This window comes from Micropterus salmoides, unplaced genomic scaffold (genome assembly GCF_014851395.1).
Source record: "Micropterus salmoides isolate LMB-PRFRI ecotype aquatic unplaced genomic scaffold, ASM1485139v1 Ms_hic_scaffold_9, whole genome shotgun sequence".
Taxonomy (NCBI): domain Eukaryota; kingdom Metazoa; phylum Chordata; class Actinopteri; order Centrarchiformes; family Centrarchidae; genus Micropterus; species Micropterus salmoides.
In genome coordinates, this window is record NW_024044681.1 from 2,513,545 (window position 1) to 2,535,968 (window position 22,424).

Sequence of the window (22,424 nt, forward strand, 5' to 3'; positions counted from 1 at the left end):
TATCCTTTTCAACTAAATATGTACATATGTTGATGGAGCTAGGCTAGCAGTTTAACAAGCTTTCCGGTCTTTGTAGATGTCATATACCAGGGTTTGTTTAGCCTAGCTTAGCACAAACATCTAGCATAACATTAGGTTAATAGTTGAACGATTCAGGAAATGTGCGTAACAACATCTGGCTATAAACACCTAACACCATGTGTCTACCAATATTTTCTGCTAAGCTTGGCTAAAAAACTGCACTGTAATCTACAACAACTAGCTAACTAACAGCTTGCTTAATGTTGACTCACTGTTTGTAGCAACAAAACAACCAGATACTGTCTATCTGTTAGCTGTTTTGTGGATTCAGGGTTAGTAGTTTGTCCCTGCTGGACTTTTCTCTGTACTGTAGACCAGACATTTCTATTTAACCCCACAGCTATCGGCTCCTAAATCACACCGTCTTGTCTTTACATTTCTATTTATGTGAATCGGACAGCTTTAGAGGGTGGATTTGTTTTTGATGGAGCTAGGCTAACAGTTTCCCACTTCTTCCAGTCTTTGTGCTACAACAGCTAGCTACACACAAAAAGCTTAATGTTGGAGATTGCTGTACAGTAACTATCCATAAGTCATGATATTTCACTGTCTAGTGGTTTCACCCTGCTTTGTGCTAAGCTAGGCTAAACACGTCCACGATCCATCTCTGTATGAGATGAAACTGATTTCCATCTTGTCTCTGAACATAAAGGCAACGTGAAGAATTCTTCTCATGTTCTGAGTCAGGATGTGCTTAGCTTAGCTTAGCTTAGCATAATGACTGGAAGCAGGGAGAAACAGCTAGCCTAGCTCTGTCTAAAGTTCAAAATACACATATGAACACCTGTAAAGCTCACTGATTAACATGCAAAAAATGTAAAAACCACGATTTGTGGTTTTAGGTGGACTTCAGGCCCTCAATAAGTATATTTCCCCTCAAATATTTAAGTATAATTTTTAGGTTTTGCCTGCTAACACTAAAATCTGCACTTAATTCACCTGTAAATGTAATTTACACGAACCAAGTGAAATCACCTTGACTGGTAAATCAAGTTCCTCATCATACTGTTGTAATATTCACGCAGACACTAGAAGCCATTTTTCTTCAGTAAACCCACTAAAGTACAATGAGCTGTTTTAAAAGGAACTGACATAAAAATGAAGACAGAATATTTTTAAAACGCATGACCACTTGAAAATCAGTTTCATATGTTTATTGATGATTATTAAGGTTGTTGCAGCCTGCTTTTACTTTCTTCAGCAGAGAGGTTTGCTCATATAAAAACAAACTTGCCAAATGAATCAATTTGTTCTGACGGTGAAATGTGTTGATTTATTTTTTTGATATGGCGATAAACTTTCTGTTAGAACCAATAAAGTGTTTACTTATCATGAGAACTTCCTGCTGTGTTTATTGCTTCACAGCCAAACAGAAGTGTGTTTATGGCCATGTGGAATAAAGGCACATCAACAACAGCGAAGTGATGTCACATGGTTACCATCAAATCTCTGGAACGGTCCTCTGCTGAAAACCAGCTGTACAGTTTACAGATTTTAACAACCTATTTGGTTGCTTAGGTATGCGGACGTGTTGCTCAGAGGGAAACATTGTACTTCACTACAGTTTCCTGAAAGCTTTAGTTACTTTGCAGATTCAGATTTTACATCAGATATAATCCTTGTTTAAAGCTTTTCGTCTTCTGACCACAAAAACAGCGTCTAGCCGTGTCTCCTCGTCATGTTTCAGATGTCTCGAGTTGTTTTCAGTTCCTCCAAAGATAAAAGTCCAAAAACTGGAAAAAAAAAACTGATTCTTCTTCTTTCCTCTCATTAATCATCTCATGACCCCTCAGATTTATCTGGTGACCCTAAATCACATTAAATTCAGTTTTAAGTGATCACCTTTATTTGGATCACAGAACACAAACAATTTTCTTTCAGGTTTGAAATCTTATTTTCAATCAAATTTTTTCTCTCTGCTCAGATGCATTTTCTTTAACATAAATTCATTCCAAAACAAAATCAAAATAATAGGAAGAATATCTATCTGCTTTTCACGATTCCAGTACACGAGCTGGTTGTGTTTTTAACATAATGAGTTCTTTTGTTTGGTGCAAATTGTCTTTAGAAGTCGAGTCGTGCTGCTTCAGCCTTTAATCACAGCGATGGGTCTCAGTTTGATTGCCTTCTTACTGATTCCAGCGTCGTGACACGTGTTGACGACGTCTGTCACGTTTTTGTACGATTCAGGAGCCTGAAAACAAAACAAAAATAACTGAGATGACGCCAGTAATAATTCTTGATTGGCTATATACAGAAGATCTTTAGTGCAAAAAAGATTTAGATTGAAAATAAACAGAAACTCAGAATCTTTAAAACTCGCCTCCTCCATGACCAGTTTGGGTGAAGCCACCCGGATGGCGATGCCCTTGTCGGCCAGTTTGTCCAGGACGTCCTGGAAGTCCAGGTTCCTGCGGGACTTGGCTCGAGACAGAGCGCGACCCTGAAACAACAAACAGAAAATAAATGAATGTGCTGAAAAAAACAACCGGAGTTCAGATCAGCTGGCGAGTTCTTTGGTCAAATGTTTGCTAAAATAATTTATTTTCTTTGTGCAGCACTTTGTAAACCTGGTTTATAAAATAGATAAATTAAAGCATCAATGCTACGCTGATCAATTTATTAAATACAAAGTTGGGGATAATTTACTTTGTCAAGTAACAAAAAAACAACTGTATCAAACTCTCGTACGAAATGAGAGTACGAGAGTAGTAAATGTGATTCTAACTGTAACACGAAGCGAGCGTTCGGTGCAGCGCGTTGACATACAATGTCAATATAAACATGCGATTTCCTGTCAGGTGGACACGCCGTCCTCGACACGAAGGGATTCGAGCAAGTTGAAACTTTTTTTTAGAAAACAACCTCAATAAATGAAGCCACTGTTTAAGTTTTTTGATTTTCAGTTTCAGACACTAAAACATCAGCTACATTATGTAACTCTGGTTTATTCTGGACCCCAGAGACGTAACATCTGGGCATTAAAACAGCTGTTTTGTGAAGGTGTTGAACATCATGCAGGCTGATAAAGACTCGTACCGCTCCGTGACAGGTGGTGCCGAATGTTTCCGTCATGCCTTGTTCTGTCCCCGTCAGGACGTAGCTGCAGGTTCCCATCGTCCCTCCGATCAGCACCGGCTGACCCGTCAGCTGGAAAACAACAACAAACCACGAGTCAGCACTTAAATCCTCGTGAAATAATGAAACCGCCTGAGGAGGTCGTACCTGGTAGTCTACGGGGATGAGGGGGTGGTGAGGGGGGAAAGCTCGAGTGGATCCTTTGCGGTGGACCAGCAGAGTCCTCTGCTTCCCGTCCACCATGTGCTCCTCAACTTTGGCGATGTTGTGAGAAACGTCGTAGATGACGTGCATGTCCAGGTCGTCCGGCGTGGTGCCGAACACCTTAGAGAAGGCCTGAAGGAAAACGTTAAAGAGGTCAGTTAGATTTGAGACAAACTGCTGCTGCTGCCTAGGACGTTTTCCTGGGTCTGTGTAACAGTATTATTATAGTAGGTTAATAGTTTTATTCGTAGTATAATAGTCTTAGTAGTATATTAGTAATAAAATAGTATTATACTAGTATAATATAGTATAAATAGTAAAAAGTATTAGTAGTATAATAGTATTATAAACAGCATGATAGTATACTTAAACAGTATTATTATAGTAGTATAGTATTATAGTATAAATTATTATAGAATCATAGTATAATATTATCATAGTATTATTATTATTAGTATTATAGCAGTATAGTATTATAATTAGTAGTAGTAGTAGTAGTATAGTACTATTAGTAGTATAGTATTAGTATAGTATTATAATTTGTAGTAGTAGTATAGTACTATAGTAGTATAGTATTATAATTAGTAGTAGTAGTAGTATAGTACTATAGTAGTATTATTAGTAGTATAGTATTATAATTTGTAGTAGTAGTATAGTACTATAGTAGTATAGTATTATAATTAGTAGTAGTAGTATAGTACTATAGTAGTATTATTAGTAGTATAGTATTATAATTAGTAGTAGTAGTATAGTACTATTATTAGTAGTGTAGTATTATTATAGTATTCTATAGTAAAATCGCGCCACATCTTACAGGAATACAGAGTTCGCCTGCATGTAGAAACTGTGACCTTGTTCATCTTCATCGTCCTGCAGCTCACAGACTCTGCAGGTCACTGATTATTAAGAATTAAAGATTTGTTTCTTTTCTCCTCTAATTGGAGCAAATTACTTCGTGTTCCTTCATCATTTCTCTCTGGTGTTTAACGTCTCAGCATCACCCCTGAGGACGGAGCCTGAGGACGGAGCCGCAGCTGCGCCTACCTGTCTGGTGAGGAAGGTCATGGACGAGCGGTTGACCCAGGCGTAGTTCCCCGCGGCCGCCATCCCCTTCAGGTAGTCCTGTCCTTCCTGTGACATGATGCGAGCGCACGCCAGCTGCCGGTCGTTCACCGTGATCTTGTCTCTTTTCATCGCCTTCTCCATGGCAACCAGAGCGTCTGTCAACAACATTTGCGCCACTTTAACAGCGTGTGGATTCATTCATTCATGTCTGCAGACTTTTCTTTTGGAAGACACTTAAACCAGGACTGTTCTGATCTTTCTGCTTTAGTTCTGTCTTTTTTTACATTAACATTAAACTGAATTATCACTAAAGATTTGTAAATTCTTCCAGGCGCCTGTAACATCTTTCTTCTGTTTTGGGCTCCTGGCAGCTTCATACTTTGTTAAACTGACTAAACGAGAAGACGTCAGACGTAAAGCTGAGTCTGTGCAGGATAGAAAGACACCGGGCATGCTGGGTAAAGACAGACTGTCCTCCGGGTGTGCGTCGAGCTGAGCGTCCTACCTGTGGCGACCTGGTGTCCGAGGCCTCTGCTGCCGCTGTGGATCATCACGCACACCTGACCTTTGTGGTCGATGCCCATCTTCTTGGCGGCGTAGTCGTTGTAGATCTCATCCACCACCTGGATCTCGGCGTAGTGGTTTCCTGCTCCCAGAGTCCCCAGCTTCAACACACACACACACCATCGCATTAGAAAAGATTGACGGGATTCCCATAACGAGCGGAAACATGGCTGGTAGCAACCTGCCCACTTGAAACACATTCTTTTAAGACCTCACTTCATTTTTCCCAGTGGTTTTGTTTCCACTTCACAACCTCCACTCCAACGTCAGCTTCGAACGAAACCACGCTGATGGGAATCAGCTTTATTATTCATGAAATATAACGAGTGAGAACCAAACCAGGCTGTTGAGAATCAGGTTAGAATCTGTTAAACCTATTTTGAGGGTTTAAAAATCCACAAATCTCAGATAAAACTGTCCACATGCAGACAGAACGTGTCCTAAAGAAAGGAAGACTCTGCACCACAGTAAGCTGGAAATACCTTCTGTGTTTTTCTCTGTACAAATCAAGCTCGCAGGTGTGATCATGTGATCTCCTGGTAGGAGGAGCCTGATGAAGAAACGTTAAATAAAACCTTCGGTGAGCCTCTCCCTCCATTGTTGCAGGGTTTTGTCCTGAAGCTGAGGTCAGTGTGCAGAACAAACAGACTGAAGGCTGCGAGTCACTGAGTAAATAATCGCAGGAGCGGCAGCAACCACAGAACCAGTGCACGCCTGAATAGTTCATTACAGGAAATTATAAAGATTTATAGCTGGAAAATAAAATAATAATAACTATCACTGTATAATTTTCCTCAATAACAATAGGACAATGTCTCTGGCAGTGCCGTCATGAATTGCAGACTTAATTAGAAGACAAGATTAGCAGGTCCTTCAAGGTGTGAAAACAGGCGTGGGCTCCGGGGCTGCTGGGATACCTGCGGCAGGCCTCGCTTCTTGGCCTTGGAGGACACTTTGTTGGGGTCGGCCTGCAGCATCCTGCCGTACTCCTCGCAGTGCTCCTTGTCCTCGGCCCAGGCGTAGCCCTCCCTCAGGGACCAGTCCACCCCCATCTCCAGAGCCTCCTCCAGGTCCCTGAACACACACAGGTGACACAGGTAAACAGGTGGAGCAGGTCAGGGTCTAGACTCTAGTCCTGGAGGATCGCCTCCTTACTTGGCCCCCATGGGGATGACTCCCTTGGACCCGACCCCCACTGGGATGTGGTCGAACAGCGACTGGGCCAGCTGCTCCTTCACCGGCTGAACGTCTCCCTCGTCCAGGTTCGTCCTCAGCAGGCGGACGCCGCAGTTTATGTCGAAACCAACGCCGCCTGCAGGAACAGAGACTCAGCAGGTGAACATTCAGACGATAGGGATTTTACATTATCACAGATTATACATCACGATCAGACCTTTACTTTATTTATTCAGGACCTCTGAGTAAAGCTTCTGTTTTGCAGGAACGTCCTGATCAACGCCTGAGCGGTAGGGTCGGGTATCAAGAACAGGTACCAGATTTCCAAGACCAGTGGCCTCATTAAGACCCGTGCGTTTGGATTCTGCTTCTCGGTTTCTAACTTTCTGCAGCCCATCAAAGTGTCTCTGATCTGCCAGGAGCTGCTACGCCGACCTAACGTCACCTCATGTGTTACGTCAACAAAGCCTGAACAAGAGATTCCTTCTGGTTCCGCTCCAAAGTTTGGTTTAGCTTCACTAAGAAACTGCAGCAGCTGCAGTCAGGAGGTTTGGTGCGAGGGAGGAAGCGGCTCCGACATGACGAAGCGTTTCCTTCAACGCGGGATTGAACCGACGACCTCCTGGACACCGGCTCGTTTGTAGGAGAGAAATAAAATGATGCAGATAATAACGAGCAGCGCTGTTATGTTTCCTCTTTAAGTCAGAACCTCACCTGGAGACACCACGGCGTCAGGGTCGTTCATGTCAAAGGCCGCCATGTTTCCGATCGCAAATCCATATCCAGAGTGAACGTCCGGGAGACCGATGGACCTCTGTGGAACCATTTAACACAGCGTCAACAGGAAGCGTTCAGCACGTTTTCACTGTCAAACCTCTCAGAGAGGGTTTGTAAAAAGCGTCCGATGGCGTTACTCACGTGTACGATCCCAGGCAGCGCCGCCACGTTCCCGATTTGTTTCATAGCGGGAAGGAATCCGCCCACACCTGAGGAATAAAACCAATCACAGGAGAGGTCAGCATACAGGTGTGGAGATGATGATGTCATGGGTTAAAAGAGCTGAGGTGAACGGCGGCTGACCTCCTCCCCGGGAGGCGTTCCGAAGCTCCTCAAAAATCAGCTTCTCCAGAGAGTCGTTCACATAGAAGGTTCCTTCGACCTGAGAGCAGAAACAAACTGTTTAAACGTTCACGTAGACGCTGCTGACTGATGAACCGCCAATAAAATGCCGCGAGAAACGATCCCGACAACATCTCTTTTCAGAGGTTAATCCACGTCGAGCTGCATTTCCTGGGTCAAACGCAAGAAGAAGCAAAACCGCTTCCTTCACACGTCACTCAGGTTCTCACGTGAATGTTTGATCAGGGCCGGATTACCGAGTGGACAAAGACCCCCAGGTACGTATTCATTCATTCATTTAATTGCCGTCATTATTTTATTTTTGTTCTCACATATTGCAAATATGATTAATTAAATACAATAATTTGTCTAATTAAATTACTACCCCCCCCCCCCAGATTAAGGTGAGAACACTTTAAAAAAAAAGTAGTATTTCCTTCTTAAATATGTGCTGATTTGCATATAACACAAATCCATTTTCCATCACATTAAGAGTCAGATTATTTTTTTTGTTGTCGTCACAGAACGGTTTATCAAAATATTGTTTTTTCATGGATTTATTCAAAATATACAGAGCTGCATGACTTGGACAATTATTGTGGACTATAATGCGATTGGATTATTGTGCAGCCCTAAGAATCTACCACTTTGAAGTTCAAACTGAAAACCTACTTTACTCCAGCCTCTCCCAGAATTCATGTTGGCACCTTTTCAAATCTTCCTAATCTGAAGTTTTATCTTCTTCATTCATTCATTATTGCTGTTTTTACTCTTTTGTATTTGATCCTGTGTATTTTTTGGAAAGTGGATTGGATCCATCCTCCATTGTGATTTTGCACCGTAAATTAAATATGATTTGATTCGATTTCCACATATTTTAAAGATAAAATGCCAGATAAAATAAAAATGACAATATTTAAAAAAAATAAAAAACACATTATAAACATCTTAACCTCAGACAGAGACTGTGAAATTGTGTGTTCATCCTGTTTGCTGTTGCATGCTGGGGCAGCGGACTCTGACAGACTCCATTAAGCTGCTGAACAATGTGAAATAGAGCTGTGTGCAATAAATATGTGAGCACTTCAGCACTTTACTTGTGATCCCGGTGCAACAGGGCAACGTGCAATAAACATATGAACACCTTAGAATATGCACTTTACACAAACTGCGGTGCAACAACCACACTGGCACTGTGTTGTCAACAATGTCCTTTTTCTTCTGTGTTTATATTTTCTTCTTGTGAAGTACAACATGAACACATCTCTTATGGATATATAGCCAACATTGGGCTCTAGAAAACAAACTTTCAAACAACAAATGATTCAATGTGAACAGTTGAAAAGAAACGAAATGGTTAAACTCAAACTTGGAAAATGCTAATAAAAATACAATACATAAAATACACAAATAATAACGTTTGTTTATATATATATAAAAAAAAATCAAGACTGATAATAGTTGCAAAATAACTTGAAATCTGAAAATTGATAGATAAAAGCAAAATCATAATTATGGTCTGTGGCGTCTCGCCTTAATACAGACAGATGGAAATAATTCAAACACATTAAAGCACATTATCTAACTTGTGCAACAACCAGGCTTCATTTAAGAGCACTCCTGATACTCAGCGGTGGACAGTAACTACATTTACTCAAATACTGAATTAAGTACTTGAGTATTTTCTTTTTCTACTCCACCACATCTCAGAGGGAGAGACTGTCACACTGAAATTTAACTATTCTGATGATCGTTTTAATATTAAGTTTGTCATGTCATATTGAGCATTTAAATGAGTAAATTAAACTATATTTTCTATTATTTACTTACACTACAACATATCTCGTTCTCTATGCAGATATTATTTTCATAAATCTTGAATAACTAAAAGTTTGTTTATATTAAGTTATCAGGGTTTTAATATCTCAATCTCGGGTTTTAATTAGGGTGAAAAAAACAACACAGACTTTAGGATGTCTGGTTAACCATTCTGTAGAATATAACTTTATAACTTTATAAATGTTTACACATCAGTATAATTTACCCTTTAATTGGTCGGCTGACATTTTATTGCTAATAGTTGCATCACTGAGCTACGTCAGCAGGTTTTATCTTTGTTTTACGGCAGATATCAGATGAGGTGACTGAGTTTTATGACTACATGATGTTTTTAACTATCCTGTTTTCTTCAGGGAGTTCCTGCCTGGTTAAAGTCTAAATAGCCAACATGCGCTAACTGACTGCAATGCTAACTGAAAAGCTAACCAGTTAGCCACGCTAACAGCTGAAAGTGTGTCCAGTCTCACCTGCATGTTGGGAACAAAACCCTTTTTAATCCTCCAGCAGTTGCTGTTGAGCTTCTCCAGGTACTGAAGCTCGTCGTTGTAACTCCGACTCATCGTTGATTCTTGATTTCGCAGAGTTTAACGCGCAGACTGTGTTTAAAACGCTGCGTTTCACCGGCTGTCTAAACGCAGAGTGCTGCCGCAGACACAGCGCTACGGAATCCCGCACAGCGATTTGACAGCAAAACGCGATTGTTAATATGGCATGACTCATGAAAATTTTAAAGATAAAAAAACAAATATGTCGTCTGTGTGACTCGTTTCATACAACTGCAGAGCTCTAATTAACTAGTCCAATTAAAGAAGTAACTGCTGTTAAAAAGCTTATATTGTGTTCGTTAATCGGCGTGTTGGCAAGAAAACTAAACCTCCCTCTTGTCGTAGTTGTAGTCAAATAGTTAGTGAAGCCGGATGTTTGGCGACTGGCCTTCAAAACAAAAGCATACGTAAAAATACTTTTAATTGAACACGTACAGAACAATCGATGCTTGTCACACAGTAGAACATGATATGTTATGTATCTTATCTCAACAGACATTTGCTTAGTTGTTTTTTTCCAGATATATATATATATAGTTGTGTATTTTGTTTTGTTTTATTTTCATTTTATATGTTACCTTATTCTAACATACATAATATATGTATGATTGTATATTTTGTTTTTTTATTATATATGTAACCATTTTCTAATATGCATTTAATTATCTGGTAAATTCAGTGTGTGAAGGGACTAGTTCAGATTAAAAACCTATTTGCCTATTCGTTAGTTACTAGTAACTATTCCAAAAGGTACTGGTAACCTTTTCATTACTTGTCATTACTAGTAAGAATTACAATTTTACTAGTATCTTTTGGAACAGTTACTAGTGTTAAATGAATATGTACTAGTATCTAAATAATAGATACTAGTAAATGGAATTAGTTCCTAGTAACTGATGAAAAGGTGATATTTGAACTGCAGAGCCCCGTAGATTTCAATGGCAAAATGTGCAATTAGTTACTAGTAACTAAAAAATACTTACTAGTAACAAGAAATTAAATGCTATTGTTACAATCATTGTTATAACTGCTACCAGTAAAACAAAAGAATAGTCACCAGTAACTAATGGAATAATTACCAGTAACTAATAAAATAACTAGCAGGTTTTAAGTAATAAAGGAATAAAAACGGCTTAATAAATGTACAATTTGTTACTAGTAACTAAAAAAGTACTAGTATCTTGTGAATTGTTACTAGTAAAACGGGAATAGTTACTAATAGCTTTTAATCAATAACTACATATTGGACTGATATATTTTAAGACCTTTTATCCTACTTTATTTTTTTCTTTTAAAATCTTATTTATGTGTCTCTTCATATCATCTTTATATTTTTTCTTAATGCGGTGTTATGTAGTATGTAAAGAATATTGCCTTGGGTGAACATGTTTAGGTATTCATAAAGGTTCCAAACAGAAAAGAGCAATGAAATCTACTCTAATGAAGGTTTAGGGCCTTTCTGAAAGAGCTATTTTAAAAGTAGCATAAAAATGGGGCTCGGTATTTAGTTTACTTTGGTTTTTATTTTGAAAATCTTTTCATCTCTCAAACAGGAAGTTGCCGTGATTAGCTCTGCTAGCTTCACGCCTGCGCTGTCTAGTAGCAGCTGAACTGTTTACAGTGCGACATTTCTGCAAAGTGTCTTAAAACGACCTGGATATTTTTACTTTCAACACTTTAACTTATCATGTAAGTGTTGTTTTCTGTCTTTGAAGCTCTGACTGCTTTTAAATCTCCTAAACCAACCGAAGGTAACGTGAACCAGCAGGTTTTAACTGTAACGCAGCAACTTGTTAAAACGTCAGCTAACGTTCAGAAACGAAAACGAAACATTTCATTTCTGATGAAATAATAAGTCAGATTTTATGTTCTTAACTTGTGCTGTATTTCTCCAGTCTGCTTCTGTCTTGTTTTATATATTGGGCTGTAATATTTGGCTAATGTGTTGACGGTTTTGTTGGTTCTAACGTTAGTTAACAGTAATTATAAGTAAATTTAATGTGAATTTAGTGCGAAATTACACAAAATACAGTCTGGTGTCAGGCCAAAACAAAGCTGCAGTTCTCCCAACAAGTAAAAACATCGATAATGACTCGTCAAAAAACGTCGGTGTACCAGGGTCTGGTTCATGACAACATACTTTGTGAATTTGCAGCAGCAGTTTGGGGAAAATCTGCTCCTGTTTGACCACGACATTACTCTAAATCTATTATTTTAATCGTAGAAAATGTTTAGAGATGTTTTACTTGCATCAGGATCTGCATCACACAGCGTTGGGCAGGCAATAGTAGTAGATAAACATACAAAGATGCTCTGTCATCTCTCCACCAAACTCCACTAAGTTTCCATCACATTTTAGGGGCTCAGTTGTTGCACTAGCCTACTAAAAAATACGTTAGGAATGAAATGAGAGAAGAAGTATGTTGACTACAACAAACACAGTTACAAAACAACACAGTAACTCATAAACCTGTCTGGTACAATAACTAACTTATAGTATAATTTAAGCTGTAAACCAGTCTTTTGTTTAACTACATCATCGTATGTGTCAGTAAACGTGAGGACGGTTACGGCTGCTCTGTTTGATTGTTCTCGTTAAGTCTGTCCATGTTCATTCATTTGTCGTCCACAGCATGAAGCTGCGAGTTCGGATCAACCGGCAGACCAGCAGGGTGGAGTTACTGGGAGAAGAGCCCAGTTTGACAGAGCTCATTGATCACATCAAGGGGACCGTTTTGCCTTCTCACGGACTCGGGTCAGAACCAGCCCTGAGACGGGACCCACATACTTTATTATAAGCTGTTTCTTATCAAGAAGTTTTCAGACACACAGTGTAAAATAAAACAATGTTCGCACTGAACTATTTTCACTGGTTTGTTTCACTGATATAATTTATAACCCAGACGTCAGTTGCAGGTCAGATGTTTCCCTGACGTCAGGCGGTGTTTTCTGTTTCTCCCTCAGAGCAGACGCAGAGTTCAGATTGTCTCTGAACGGCTCGGAGTTTCTGTCGGACACCGGTCAGACTCTGTCGTCCTGCGGCATCGTGTCCGGAGATTTGATCTGCGTCGTCCTGCCCGAATCTGAAGCCGCCAGCTCCGCCAACACGACAGCCTGCAGAACAGAGAACCAGCAGAACCAGCAGAACCAGCAGAACCAGAGGCAACAGCAGAACCAACAGAACCAGCAGAACCAGAGGCAACAGCAGAACCAACAGACCCGACAGACCACTGCCACGACGTCCAGCCAGGTGAGTGGAACCAGTTCATCTGGTGAAAACATACAAAGGTAGAAGAAGTACTCAGATCTTTACCTTGCAAAAACAGTAATACTCCAGTGTAGAAATACACAAAAGTGGAAGTTTTATTATTGAAAAATATACATAAAGTACCAAAAGTAAAAGTAGTACTTATGCAAAATCATAGATATTATTGGATTATATTTATTGATGTATTCATGTGTTCATCCCTTTAATGCTGAAAAGAAAAACATTTTAAATGTAGTGGAGTAGAAGAATAAAGTGGCAGCAAATGGAAATACTAAATAGTACCTCAACATTTTACCTGAGTAAACATTGTTCCTTAGAAATCGGATCACTCGTCACCTTCAGCTGACTAATTTAATAATTGGAGATAAATTAGATCAACGTTAACAAGAAGCAGACTAAATGAAACATGACTCTGTGTTTTTATACAAAAAGTTGTGTTTGTCCTTCAGGGAGAATAGAAGTTTAAAGTATTCTGACACTGTAACATGGCCTCCAGTTTTATTTACTTTTCTAATGAACAAAGTGAAAGAGGTTTGTTGGTGAAGCGTTCAGGTGAATAATTTGATAGAAGAAAGAAATTCGGCCTGAATCTGTCGGGACTCGTCGCGTTTTATGAGAAGAAACCTGAAGTTCAAACAGCTGTCAGTGAAGCTCGGCGTGTTTAATGCCGAGTCAGTCCTCAGATTACAGCCGACTCGGCAGCAAACGTGTCTGAGTTTGCAGCGTCCCTGTGAAGATCAGCTCCTTCACAGCTTGTTCACCATGTTGCAGGCAGACCCAGGCTACTTGCTGAAGCAGTCATTGCTCAGTGTGGAGGATCCTGACAGTAGAGATGCAACGATTAATCGATCAGTTGGTTGAAAGAAAATTAATCTGCAACTGTTTTATTAATCGTTTCACTCATTTTTTTAAAGCAAAATGAGAAAATGTTTCTGGCTTCTTCTTCTTAAATGTGAAGATTCGTCGATAATGAAAATAGACTTTGGCTGCAGCCCTACCTAACAGTCTTTAACGGTCTCTGCGATGAACAGCCCAGCAGCAGCCCTGCAGCACCCGCGGAGGCTGAGACCGGTGAGATGTTGGACTCTGGACCTTCGGTGTCCAGCTGGGAGCCGATGCTGTGCGGCGAGGCAGAGGAGGGTCAGGCTCCCCTCTCTCTGGAGCTCCTCTACCACTCCGCCCAAACCGCCAGTCCCAGCGACGCCATCGTGGTGGCCGGGAACCTGCTGATGCTGGAGACCGGGTTTGTTCCTCAGGTGAGACCGCAGAGGTTACTACAGAACGGTGTGGGCTGAAGTCAGGCAGGTGACGGTGAAATACTCCGTGTGTGTGTTCAGGGCTGCGAGCTGAAGCCAGGTGAGATGCCTGCAGGGTGGAGGTCTGCAGGTGGAGTCTACAAACTGCAGTACACTCATCCTCTGTGTGAAAACAGCCTCGCCATGGTGGTAGGCGTGTGCATGGGCCCCGTGCTCGTCATCAACGGTGAGTTTGTTAACCTTATTTCACGATCCCGCTGTGTGATCGGACTTTTAAACCGAAAGGTTTCTTCTTCCTGCAGCGACTCTGAAGGTGAACGAAACGGTCGACACGGTCCGCAAACTGTGTCTGAATCCATCCAGCTACGTGACCGACGCCTGGCCAGGTAGAGAGCTCTGATTGGTCGAAATGACACCAGCCCAGCGTCGGAGCGTCTGTGAATAACTCTGGTGTAAATGTTTCTGTCGTTCAGGAGAAAGTGCAGCGGCTGCTTTCAAAGACCTGAACAAGCTGTCCAGGACCTTCAAAGACCAGCTGGCGTACCCGCTGATCGCTGCCGCCAGAGAAGGTACGGACTCAGGAGGAAGGAAGGAGGGAGGGAAGGAGGGCAGGAAGGAAGGAAGGAAGGAGGGCAGGGGCGGGAAGGAAGGAGGGCAGGGGGGCGGGAAGGAAGGAGGGCAGGAAGGAGGGAGGGAAGGAGGGCAGGAAGGAGGGCAGGAAGGAAGGAAGGAGGGCAGGAAGGAAGGAAGGAGGGCAGGGGGCGGGAAGGAAGGAGGGCAGGGAGGAAGGAAGGAGGGCAGGAAGGAAGGAAGGAGGGCAGGGGGCGGGAAGGAAGGAGTGCAGGAAGGAAGGAAAGAAGGAAAGAAGAAAGGAAGAGGGGGCAGGGGGAAAAGGAAGGAAGGAAGGAGGGCAGGAAAGAAGGAAGGAAGAAAGGAAGGAGGGCAGGAAGGAAGGAAGGAAGGAGGGAAGGAAGGAAGGAGGGCAGGAAGGAAGGAGGGAAGGAAGGAGGGCACGAGGGCAGGAAAGAAGGAGGGAAGGAAAGAAGAAAGGAAGAGGGGGCAGGGGGGAAAGAAAGGAAGGAAGGAAGGAAGGAGGGTAGGAAAGAAGGAGGGAAGGAAGGAAGGAAGGAGAGCAGGAAAGAAGGAGGGAAGGAAGGAAGGAAGGAAGGAAGGAAGGAAGGAGGGCAGGAAAGAAGGAGGGAAGGAAGGAAGGAAGGAGAGCAGGAAAGAAGGAGGGAAGGAAGGAAGGAAGGAGGGCAGGAAAGAAGGAGGGAAGGAAGGAAGGAAGGAGGGCAGGAAAGAAGGAGGGAAGGAAAGAAGAAATGAAGCTGTGGCAGGGGGAAAAGGAAGGAAGGAAGGAGGGCAGGAAAGAAGGAGGGAAGAAAAGAAGGAAGAAAGGAAGGAGGGCAGGAAGGAAGAAAGGAAGGAGGGCACGAGGGCAGGAAAGAAGGAGGGCAGGAAAGAAGAAAGGAAGAGGGGGCAGGGGGAAAGAAAGGAAGGAAGGAAGGAAGGAAGGAGGGTAGGAAAGAAGGAGGGAAGGAAGGAAGGAAGGAGAGCAGGAAAGAAGGAGGGAAGGAAGGAAGGAAGGAAGGAAGGAGGGCAGGAAAGAAGGAGGGAAGGAGAGCAGGAAAGAAGGAGGGAAGGAAGGAAGGAAGGAGGGCAGGAAAGAAGGAGGGAAGGAAGGAAGGAAGGAGGGCAGGAAAGAAGGAAGGAAGGAAGGAAGGAGGGAAGGAAAGAAGAAAGGAAGGAAGTAAGGAGGGAAGGAAAGAAGGATGGAAGGAAGGAGGGCAGTAAGGAAGGAAGGAAGGAAGGAAGGAGGGCAGGAAAGAAGGATGGAAGGAAGGAGGGCAGTAAGGAAGGAAGGAAGGAAGGAAGGAGGGCAGGAAAGAAGGATGGAAGGAAGGAGGGCAGTAAGGAAGGAAGGAAGGAAGGAAGGAGGGCAGGAAAGAAGGAGGGAAGGAAGGAAGGAAGGAGGGCAGGAAAGAAGGAAGGAAGGAAGGAAGGAGGGAAGGAAAGAAGAAAGGAAGGAAGTAAGGAGGGAAGGAAAGAAGGAGGGAAGTACAAGAACCTCAACATTGTAATGAAGTACATTACTTGTTTGCGACATTCCTTTATGAAGATAGTATGATAACCAGCTGATGACTCTGTGAGCGTGAAAGCTGTAATGACCTGGGGGGGGGGGGCTGGAGCACTGACCTCAGCGCTGACGTCTCTGCGGTGTTTGCAGCGATGGCTCTGCCGGTGGCGTTCGGTCTGGCTGCTCTTCCTCCGGAGCTCCTCCTCCGAGTCGTCCGCCTGCTGGACGTCGTCTCTGTGGTCCGACTGTCTTCGGTCTGCAGACGCTTCAACGTCGCCACCGACGACTCGACGCTGTGGAGACACCTGTACCGCCGAGACTTCAGAGGTGAGACCTCAGGGAGACGTGCGGGATGAAAACGCGTATCTCCCAGATAATCGATACCTTAACAAACCCGTCTGTGTTCAGATTCAGATCCCAGCAGAGCCAGAGACACGGACTGGAAGGAGGTGAGCATAATATATCACATAAATAACCTCAAATTCTGAACACCCATAATGTTATTTTGCATGTTTTAAAAACAATTGCCAGAAAATTCTAATGTTTTGAAAATGGAGTCGTTATTTTACCTGGTGCGAAATTTTAAAAAAATTTAATTTGCAATGTTTTGGCCACATCTTGTTTTTTTAAAACAATATAAAAACATGCAGAGCACAACCTCGCCTGAGCCTTTTATCATCATCAGCAGCAGCATCATCTTCCTCTAACTGCTCCGTGTCACTTGTATCTATAATCAGGAGATCTTCAATGCTGTACTTTTTTGCCATTTAAAAAATACAAACCAAACACAATTTACTGTGTATTTCTCCTCTGAAATGGTCAATTCTTATTTAAATTCAGTGACCAAAAAGACAATTATTATGAAGTGAGTCTCAATACAGCAGGAAAACACAATATAGGCTACAAACTTCCTCAATTTCTGCCTTTAATTAGTTTGCTTAAATAATTAAAAGAGTGAATGGGGCTTAATGGAATGTATAATGCAATAAAATTATGATTTACACATGTATAAATAAATGACCTTATTTATTTCCTGTATCTAATTTGATTCGCATATTCAACACAATTTTACTATAAAATAAGTTATTAAATATTGAGTAACTATACATTACTTCAATCCAGTAGATATTCATATTGAAGTATCCAAAACATTTTCAAAGTTTTTCTTTATGTTCTTCTCCTTCAAAATTGGTAAAAGTTTCCTTGCAGCTCACCGATTGAAAATTTCTGCCCCCTGGTGGATCATCCGTGCATTATCTGATTCTTTACATCAGGTTTTTGGGGGAAAGAATTATCACACTGATGACGCAGAAGTCTCTAAAACTCATGAATCATATATGATTCACTTTGCGTTACACAGTTAAGAGTTTTTATTACCTTTTAATCACAGAAACATAATTTTAAATAAACAATAAATCACAGTCCACTTATTTGTTGAAACTTCCTGAAACATTCACACATTTTACAGTGAGAAAGATTTTAATCAATAAACGGCCAAAACAATTAATCCACTGCAAAAAATGTCCTGCTCATTAACTGATCAGCTGACTAATCGTTCAGTTTTATAGAAATGTTTTCTCCTTTTACTGAATTTGGGCAGAGCTGCACAGCTCTGACTGTTACTCTTTATTTTATTTCACACCTTCTGACTTTCTTTCTGCCTCCAGCTTTACAGACGGTCCTTTAAGATCCGCTTGGAGATGCGACGCGAGTCTTGCCGCCACTTCCTCCCTCCTTTCCACCGAACCCCCCGGGACATCTTCAACCCCGTCCCCGTCCCCCTGCACCCCCCGCTGCCCGGGATCATCGGGGGGGAGTACGACCAAAGACCGAACCTCCCCCACGGCCTCCTCCCCCGCCCTCGCTTCGACCCCATCGGGCCACTGCATGATCCCGAGGGGCGACTTATGGGGAACTTCCGCAGAGTCGGACCGATGAGAGGTCGACCTGCAGACGTCCGACGAGGTTTCATCTGATCACGTGTTCTTTTACTGCAACAATAAAACACACGGATCCGAACGACACGAGTGTTTGTTTGTGGAAAAGTGTTGTTGAAAGCAGAGAGAGGAAGCCGGTGTGTTTTTATTACATGTGATGTGAACTCAAGAACGATGGAAACTGGAGAGAAAAATCTGATCTAGCTTTAGTTCTAACTTCAGTTTGCATCACGCAGGAACCTCCGGGTCTGAAAGGTGAAGCTCCTTAAAGCTGCGTCCTCTCCAGCAGCCAGCAGGGGGCGACTTAAACCTGCGTCCTCTCCAGCAGCCAGCAGGGGGCGACTTAAACCTGCGTCCTCTCTAGCAGCCAGCAGGGGGCGACTTAAACCTGCGTCCTCTCCAGCAGCCAGCAGGGGGCGACTTAAACCTGCGTCCTCTCCAACAGCCAGCAGGGGGCGACTTAAACCTGCGTCCTCTCCAACAGCCAGCAGGGGGCGACTCCAGCGGCTGCAGAAAGAAGTGTGATTGTATAGAAGTCTCTGAGAAAATGTTTCTACTTGTCAGCTGATTTATTCCCTCAGTAAACACTTTCCTGATGAGTTTCTGGTCTCAGTCGCTAGTTTCAAGTCTTCTTCAACACAGCATGATGTTCATTTAGTAAATTATGGTCCCATTTAGAGGAACAGAGACCAGGAAGCAGGGGATAATAGTAGGTAACTAATTTGTTTTTGCTTTTTGCAGCCCATTCAAACACACAGTATGTAAATTCTGCCGTCTCGGACATCAAAACAATTGAAAAGAGGTAGTTTGATGGCGTCGTGAAGTAGCGTGAGATCTTGGGAGCTGCTTCTCCCGGTTAGGTTTCCTTAAATGTCGCTCAGGAGGTTTTTACCAGGAGCAGAGTGATCCGCTGAGGTTTCCTCCTCCTCCTGTGATTAAAAACGATGAAAACACTGAATAAATGATCTGATGATAAAAAATCTGTGTTTCTCTGATGCTGCTACTTTTTTTTACTTAAAAGAAAATTTAGCCTTTGTATTTCATAATTTTGACTTGTTATCTTATAATTCATGATGAAAATAGGAAGAGATGCTCATGATGTGTCAAAAAGAATAATTATAAGTAATATGCGGTAATGAAACTCTGTTTTTCTTTTTAGCACCACAGCTTAAAATGACAGTTTTAACTAAAATGTGATGAAAAGTTAAAAATTGTGTTTCCTCATTAACTACAACTGCTTGAATTAAAATAATCTTCCAAACACACACATACATACATACATACATATATATATGTATGTATATTATTTATTTATACACACGATCATTCACCTTCTTTAACAGTAACTCTGTTGCTGAGAGATGAAAGTGAAAACTGTTTCACCAAGTCTGTCTGGGCCTGCAGTCAGAGAACAAAAGGATGAAACATGTGCTCAACTTGTAAGTTTGGTAAGAAGCAGCTCTGAGCTCATTCTTACTTCATCTCCCGACTGAATCAGGAAATGGTTTCAGTTTCTTTGCTGTGGGTGGATGGAAACTGATTGAGAATCTCCAATCAGAGAACAACAGGATGTGGTATGAAGCAGTCATAAGATCTTTAACTTGTCCCACCTCCCATCCAACACTTAAACTGGAATCTTATTGTTGTCACACTTCGACTTCCAGGCTGTTTATTGTCTCAGTCTGAATCAGGCGTGGTTTCCTCTGCATCTCTCTCTCAGCGGTGAGTACAAACTGACAAACATGAGAACAGACTGCTGCTCTTTTATTCATGTGTATCTGATCAGACAGCAACTCAAGTACTGAAGTATAAATCAGAGGTATTAGTATTTGAGTATTTTCATCCCACTTTGTAGTTCTACTCCACATCTCAGAGGTTCGTGAACACAGAAATGTCTTCAGTGCAAACTCTGATGACATGCCGTTGGCCTTACAAAGTCTTTTTACTACGCGAGTTTTAGAATATACGGTATATCTAGTAGCTATTCATACAACTTACAAGCTCGTCCTCCTCAGTTTGTCCTACTCCTCCTCTTGTGACCTTTGTCCTCTTCCTCTTAAAATACTGCAGGATGCTCGTCTCTGTGTGAACATTTTGACTACTTTTAAATTGTGGACACGTAGCAGAGACACAAACACCTCAGGACGCAAGTTTTTAAGGCCACTTTTAACTGGTTCAAGGAAGAGGGACCAAATCTCCCCAACACTGGCTGCTCTTCACTGCTTACCAGTCAAAGAGTCGTTTTTAAGGTGTTATGTGGACTGGCTCCATCTTATATTTCAAAACTCCTCATGTTTTATCACAGACCCCTCAGATCATCAAACTAATCCCTCTTAGCCATCTACCCTTGAGTATAAGATCGTCCCCCACCATCGACACTTTTGTCTCGTCTTAAAACGCATTTTTATTCTTTGGTATTTGAATCTGTTTAGGAGCACTTGGGCTCATGTTTTTTATTTTTTTATTTTATTTAACTATCTTGTTTTTCTATCTTATTGCTGGATGCTGTAGCAGACCTCGGCTACGTAAAATTTTAATACAGTTATGAAAATTAATATTTCCGGGAATATTAATTTTATACCTCGAAATTAGGAGCACCACCTAAAGATTTGCTTGTCCGCCCAAGGCTTTAGGTCCTTGAGTATAGCCTGAGAATTATACCGAGTTCGGTTAATTCATTAGTTGTTATTCTGAAATCGTAAAGTCAATCAGTCAGTCTCAGATCTGAGCGTAAGTTCTGTGTATAGGGACTCTAGATTCTGAATAACACACACACATACATCGCTGTGCTCAAAGTGAATTTATTAACTAACAGAAGAGGGTAAAATTGTGGGTATATGTGGTGATATTACAGGGATAACAGTTAATATGACAACAAGGAGGTACTAAAACAGGGTAGCTTATGTAAGGTTCGATTGAGTTTTAGTTTATTGTAGAGGGAGAGAATTCTACGAGTATGAGGGAACAAATGACCGAAATTGGATTGCAGATTTAATTTGTCTAATCTAAGGGTTATTAACTGTGGATGGAGCCCATAGATCACCAACGAGTCACAGAGTGTTGTTTGTTTTGGCCTAACGTTGCCGCAGGTCCCGACTGCCGGTTGGCTCGGGAAGTCGGTTCTGGCCCGACCCCAGTGGCGTTTTCGAGTTGGGTTGAAACCGGTGGATTGGGTCCGGAGTCCTCTTGTGGGAAGCGTTTGCAGCAACGGGCTGTCAGCCAAGGCTTTTGCTCTGATCTCAGTTCGTTTGGTGTCGCTATAGGGCCACTCAGGGTTCTGTCGTCAGAGCCGTGGTTTCATTTATTCAAGGCCATAAATGAAGGCTTCTGAGTTTCTGGTCCAAAGTTGCTCACAACGGTCGGATGAGGTTGCAACAACAAAATCAAATAAACTCACACATTCACCGTAGGTTCATGAGGCCTCGGGAATATCGGCTATTTAATGTTGCTGAGGTTAAACAGGCAGCTCCAAACAGAATAAAGAAAATCAAATCTCCCGCTGAGAAATTTGGAATTCAGGGTCGTAGCTTTCTCAGCTCGTCTGAAGGAGATTTAAGTCCGAAACAAAAATCGAAATTTCAAAAGTAAAGGAAGTTAAGAGAACGTATACGTTTAGTTTCAAGAAAGTTTAAACGAGGAGTTTTGAAGAGGCAAGAAGAAGCTAGAACAAAAGACCGCAGGTCCTTTTTATTGATCCCGCTAGGTAGTGACGTCAGTATTGGGGATGGTCTCCCAAACGTCGCTAAGGTGTTAACTTTTGGGATAAAGAAATATACGTTGCGCGTATTTCCCTTTGATCTCTCTCTCCACAATATCGACATTTGGAAAAATACTTAGTTCTAAACATTCGAATAAAGACAGTTAAAACAAGGCTAAACACTATGGAAAAAGGGTTATAATGGTCATATAAAACGTAACAAAGCTTGATTACATGTCCTCAGTATACTTGCTGGTTACTGGTTTTAACTCATGAGACAATTTAGATGTAAGCATGACAGTAAAATTTCGTTTATGCAATTACATGGTGATAGTTAGGCCTACTTAACAATTCTGTCAGTGTCAGCCGAGTTTTAAACACTTGCGTGTTATACCTTTCTTGTCCCCTTGGTGGCGCTCGGGTCACACAAGAAAACAGTAGACATTCTACTTTAACTGAGAAGCTGGTGATGCCTACGAGCGTTTCCATGGATAATTCAGTAAGAAATTGTATATGAA

The 22,424-nt window shown here is 41.9% G+C and overlaps 2 protein-coding genes across 3 annotated transcripts; one reads left to right on the forward strand and one right to left on the reverse strand.

Annotated features, from left to right (window-relative positions):
* Positions 1 to 1,904: 1,904 nt before the first annotated feature.
* On the reverse strand, positions 1,905 to 9,781 carry rtcb (RNA 2',3'-cyclic phosphate and 5'-OH ligase). The gene is made up of 12 exons (XM_038709445.1): positions 9,594 to 9,781; positions 7,249 to 7,327; positions 7,087 to 7,154; positions 6,883 to 6,982; positions 6,148 to 6,304; positions 5,910 to 6,066; positions 4,934 to 5,093; positions 4,408 to 4,583; positions 3,307 to 3,495; positions 3,121 to 3,231; positions 2,405 to 2,524; positions 1,905 to 2,275 (listed from the first exon to the last, which is right to left on the reverse strand). Exons 1-12 carry the CDS (start codon positions 9,684 to 9,686, stop codon positions 2,168 to 2,170), a joined length of 1,518 nt encoding a protein of 505 aa, XP_038565373.1. The 5' UTR covers positions 9,687 to 9,781; the 3' UTR covers positions 1,905 to 2,167.
* A 1,446-nt stretch (positions 9,782 to 11,227) lies between these two features.
* fbxo7 (F-box protein 7) lies at positions 11,228 to 18,296 on the forward strand. 2 transcript variants are annotated; one of them, XM_038709348.1, is made up of 10 exons: positions 11,228 to 11,360; positions 12,304 to 12,426; positions 12,636 to 12,921; positions 13,971 to 14,195; positions 14,277 to 14,421; positions 14,498 to 14,581; positions 14,669 to 14,764; positions 16,423 to 16,599; positions 16,681 to 16,721; positions 17,940 to 18,296. In XM_038709348.1, the coding sequence occupies exons 2-10, from the start codon at positions 12,305 to 12,307 to the stop codon at positions 18,246 to 18,248; spliced, it is 1,485 nt and encodes a 494-aa protein (XP_038565276.1). In that variant the 5' UTR covers positions 11,228 to 11,360; position 12,304; the 3' UTR covers positions 18,249 to 18,296. The 2 variants fall into 2 exon arrangements, with proteins under 2 accessions (XP_038565276.1, XP_038565278.1); XM_038709350.1 differs by having other exon boundaries at positions 11,262 to 11,422.
* The last annotated feature ends 4,128 nt before the right edge of the window (positions 18,297 to 22,424 follow it).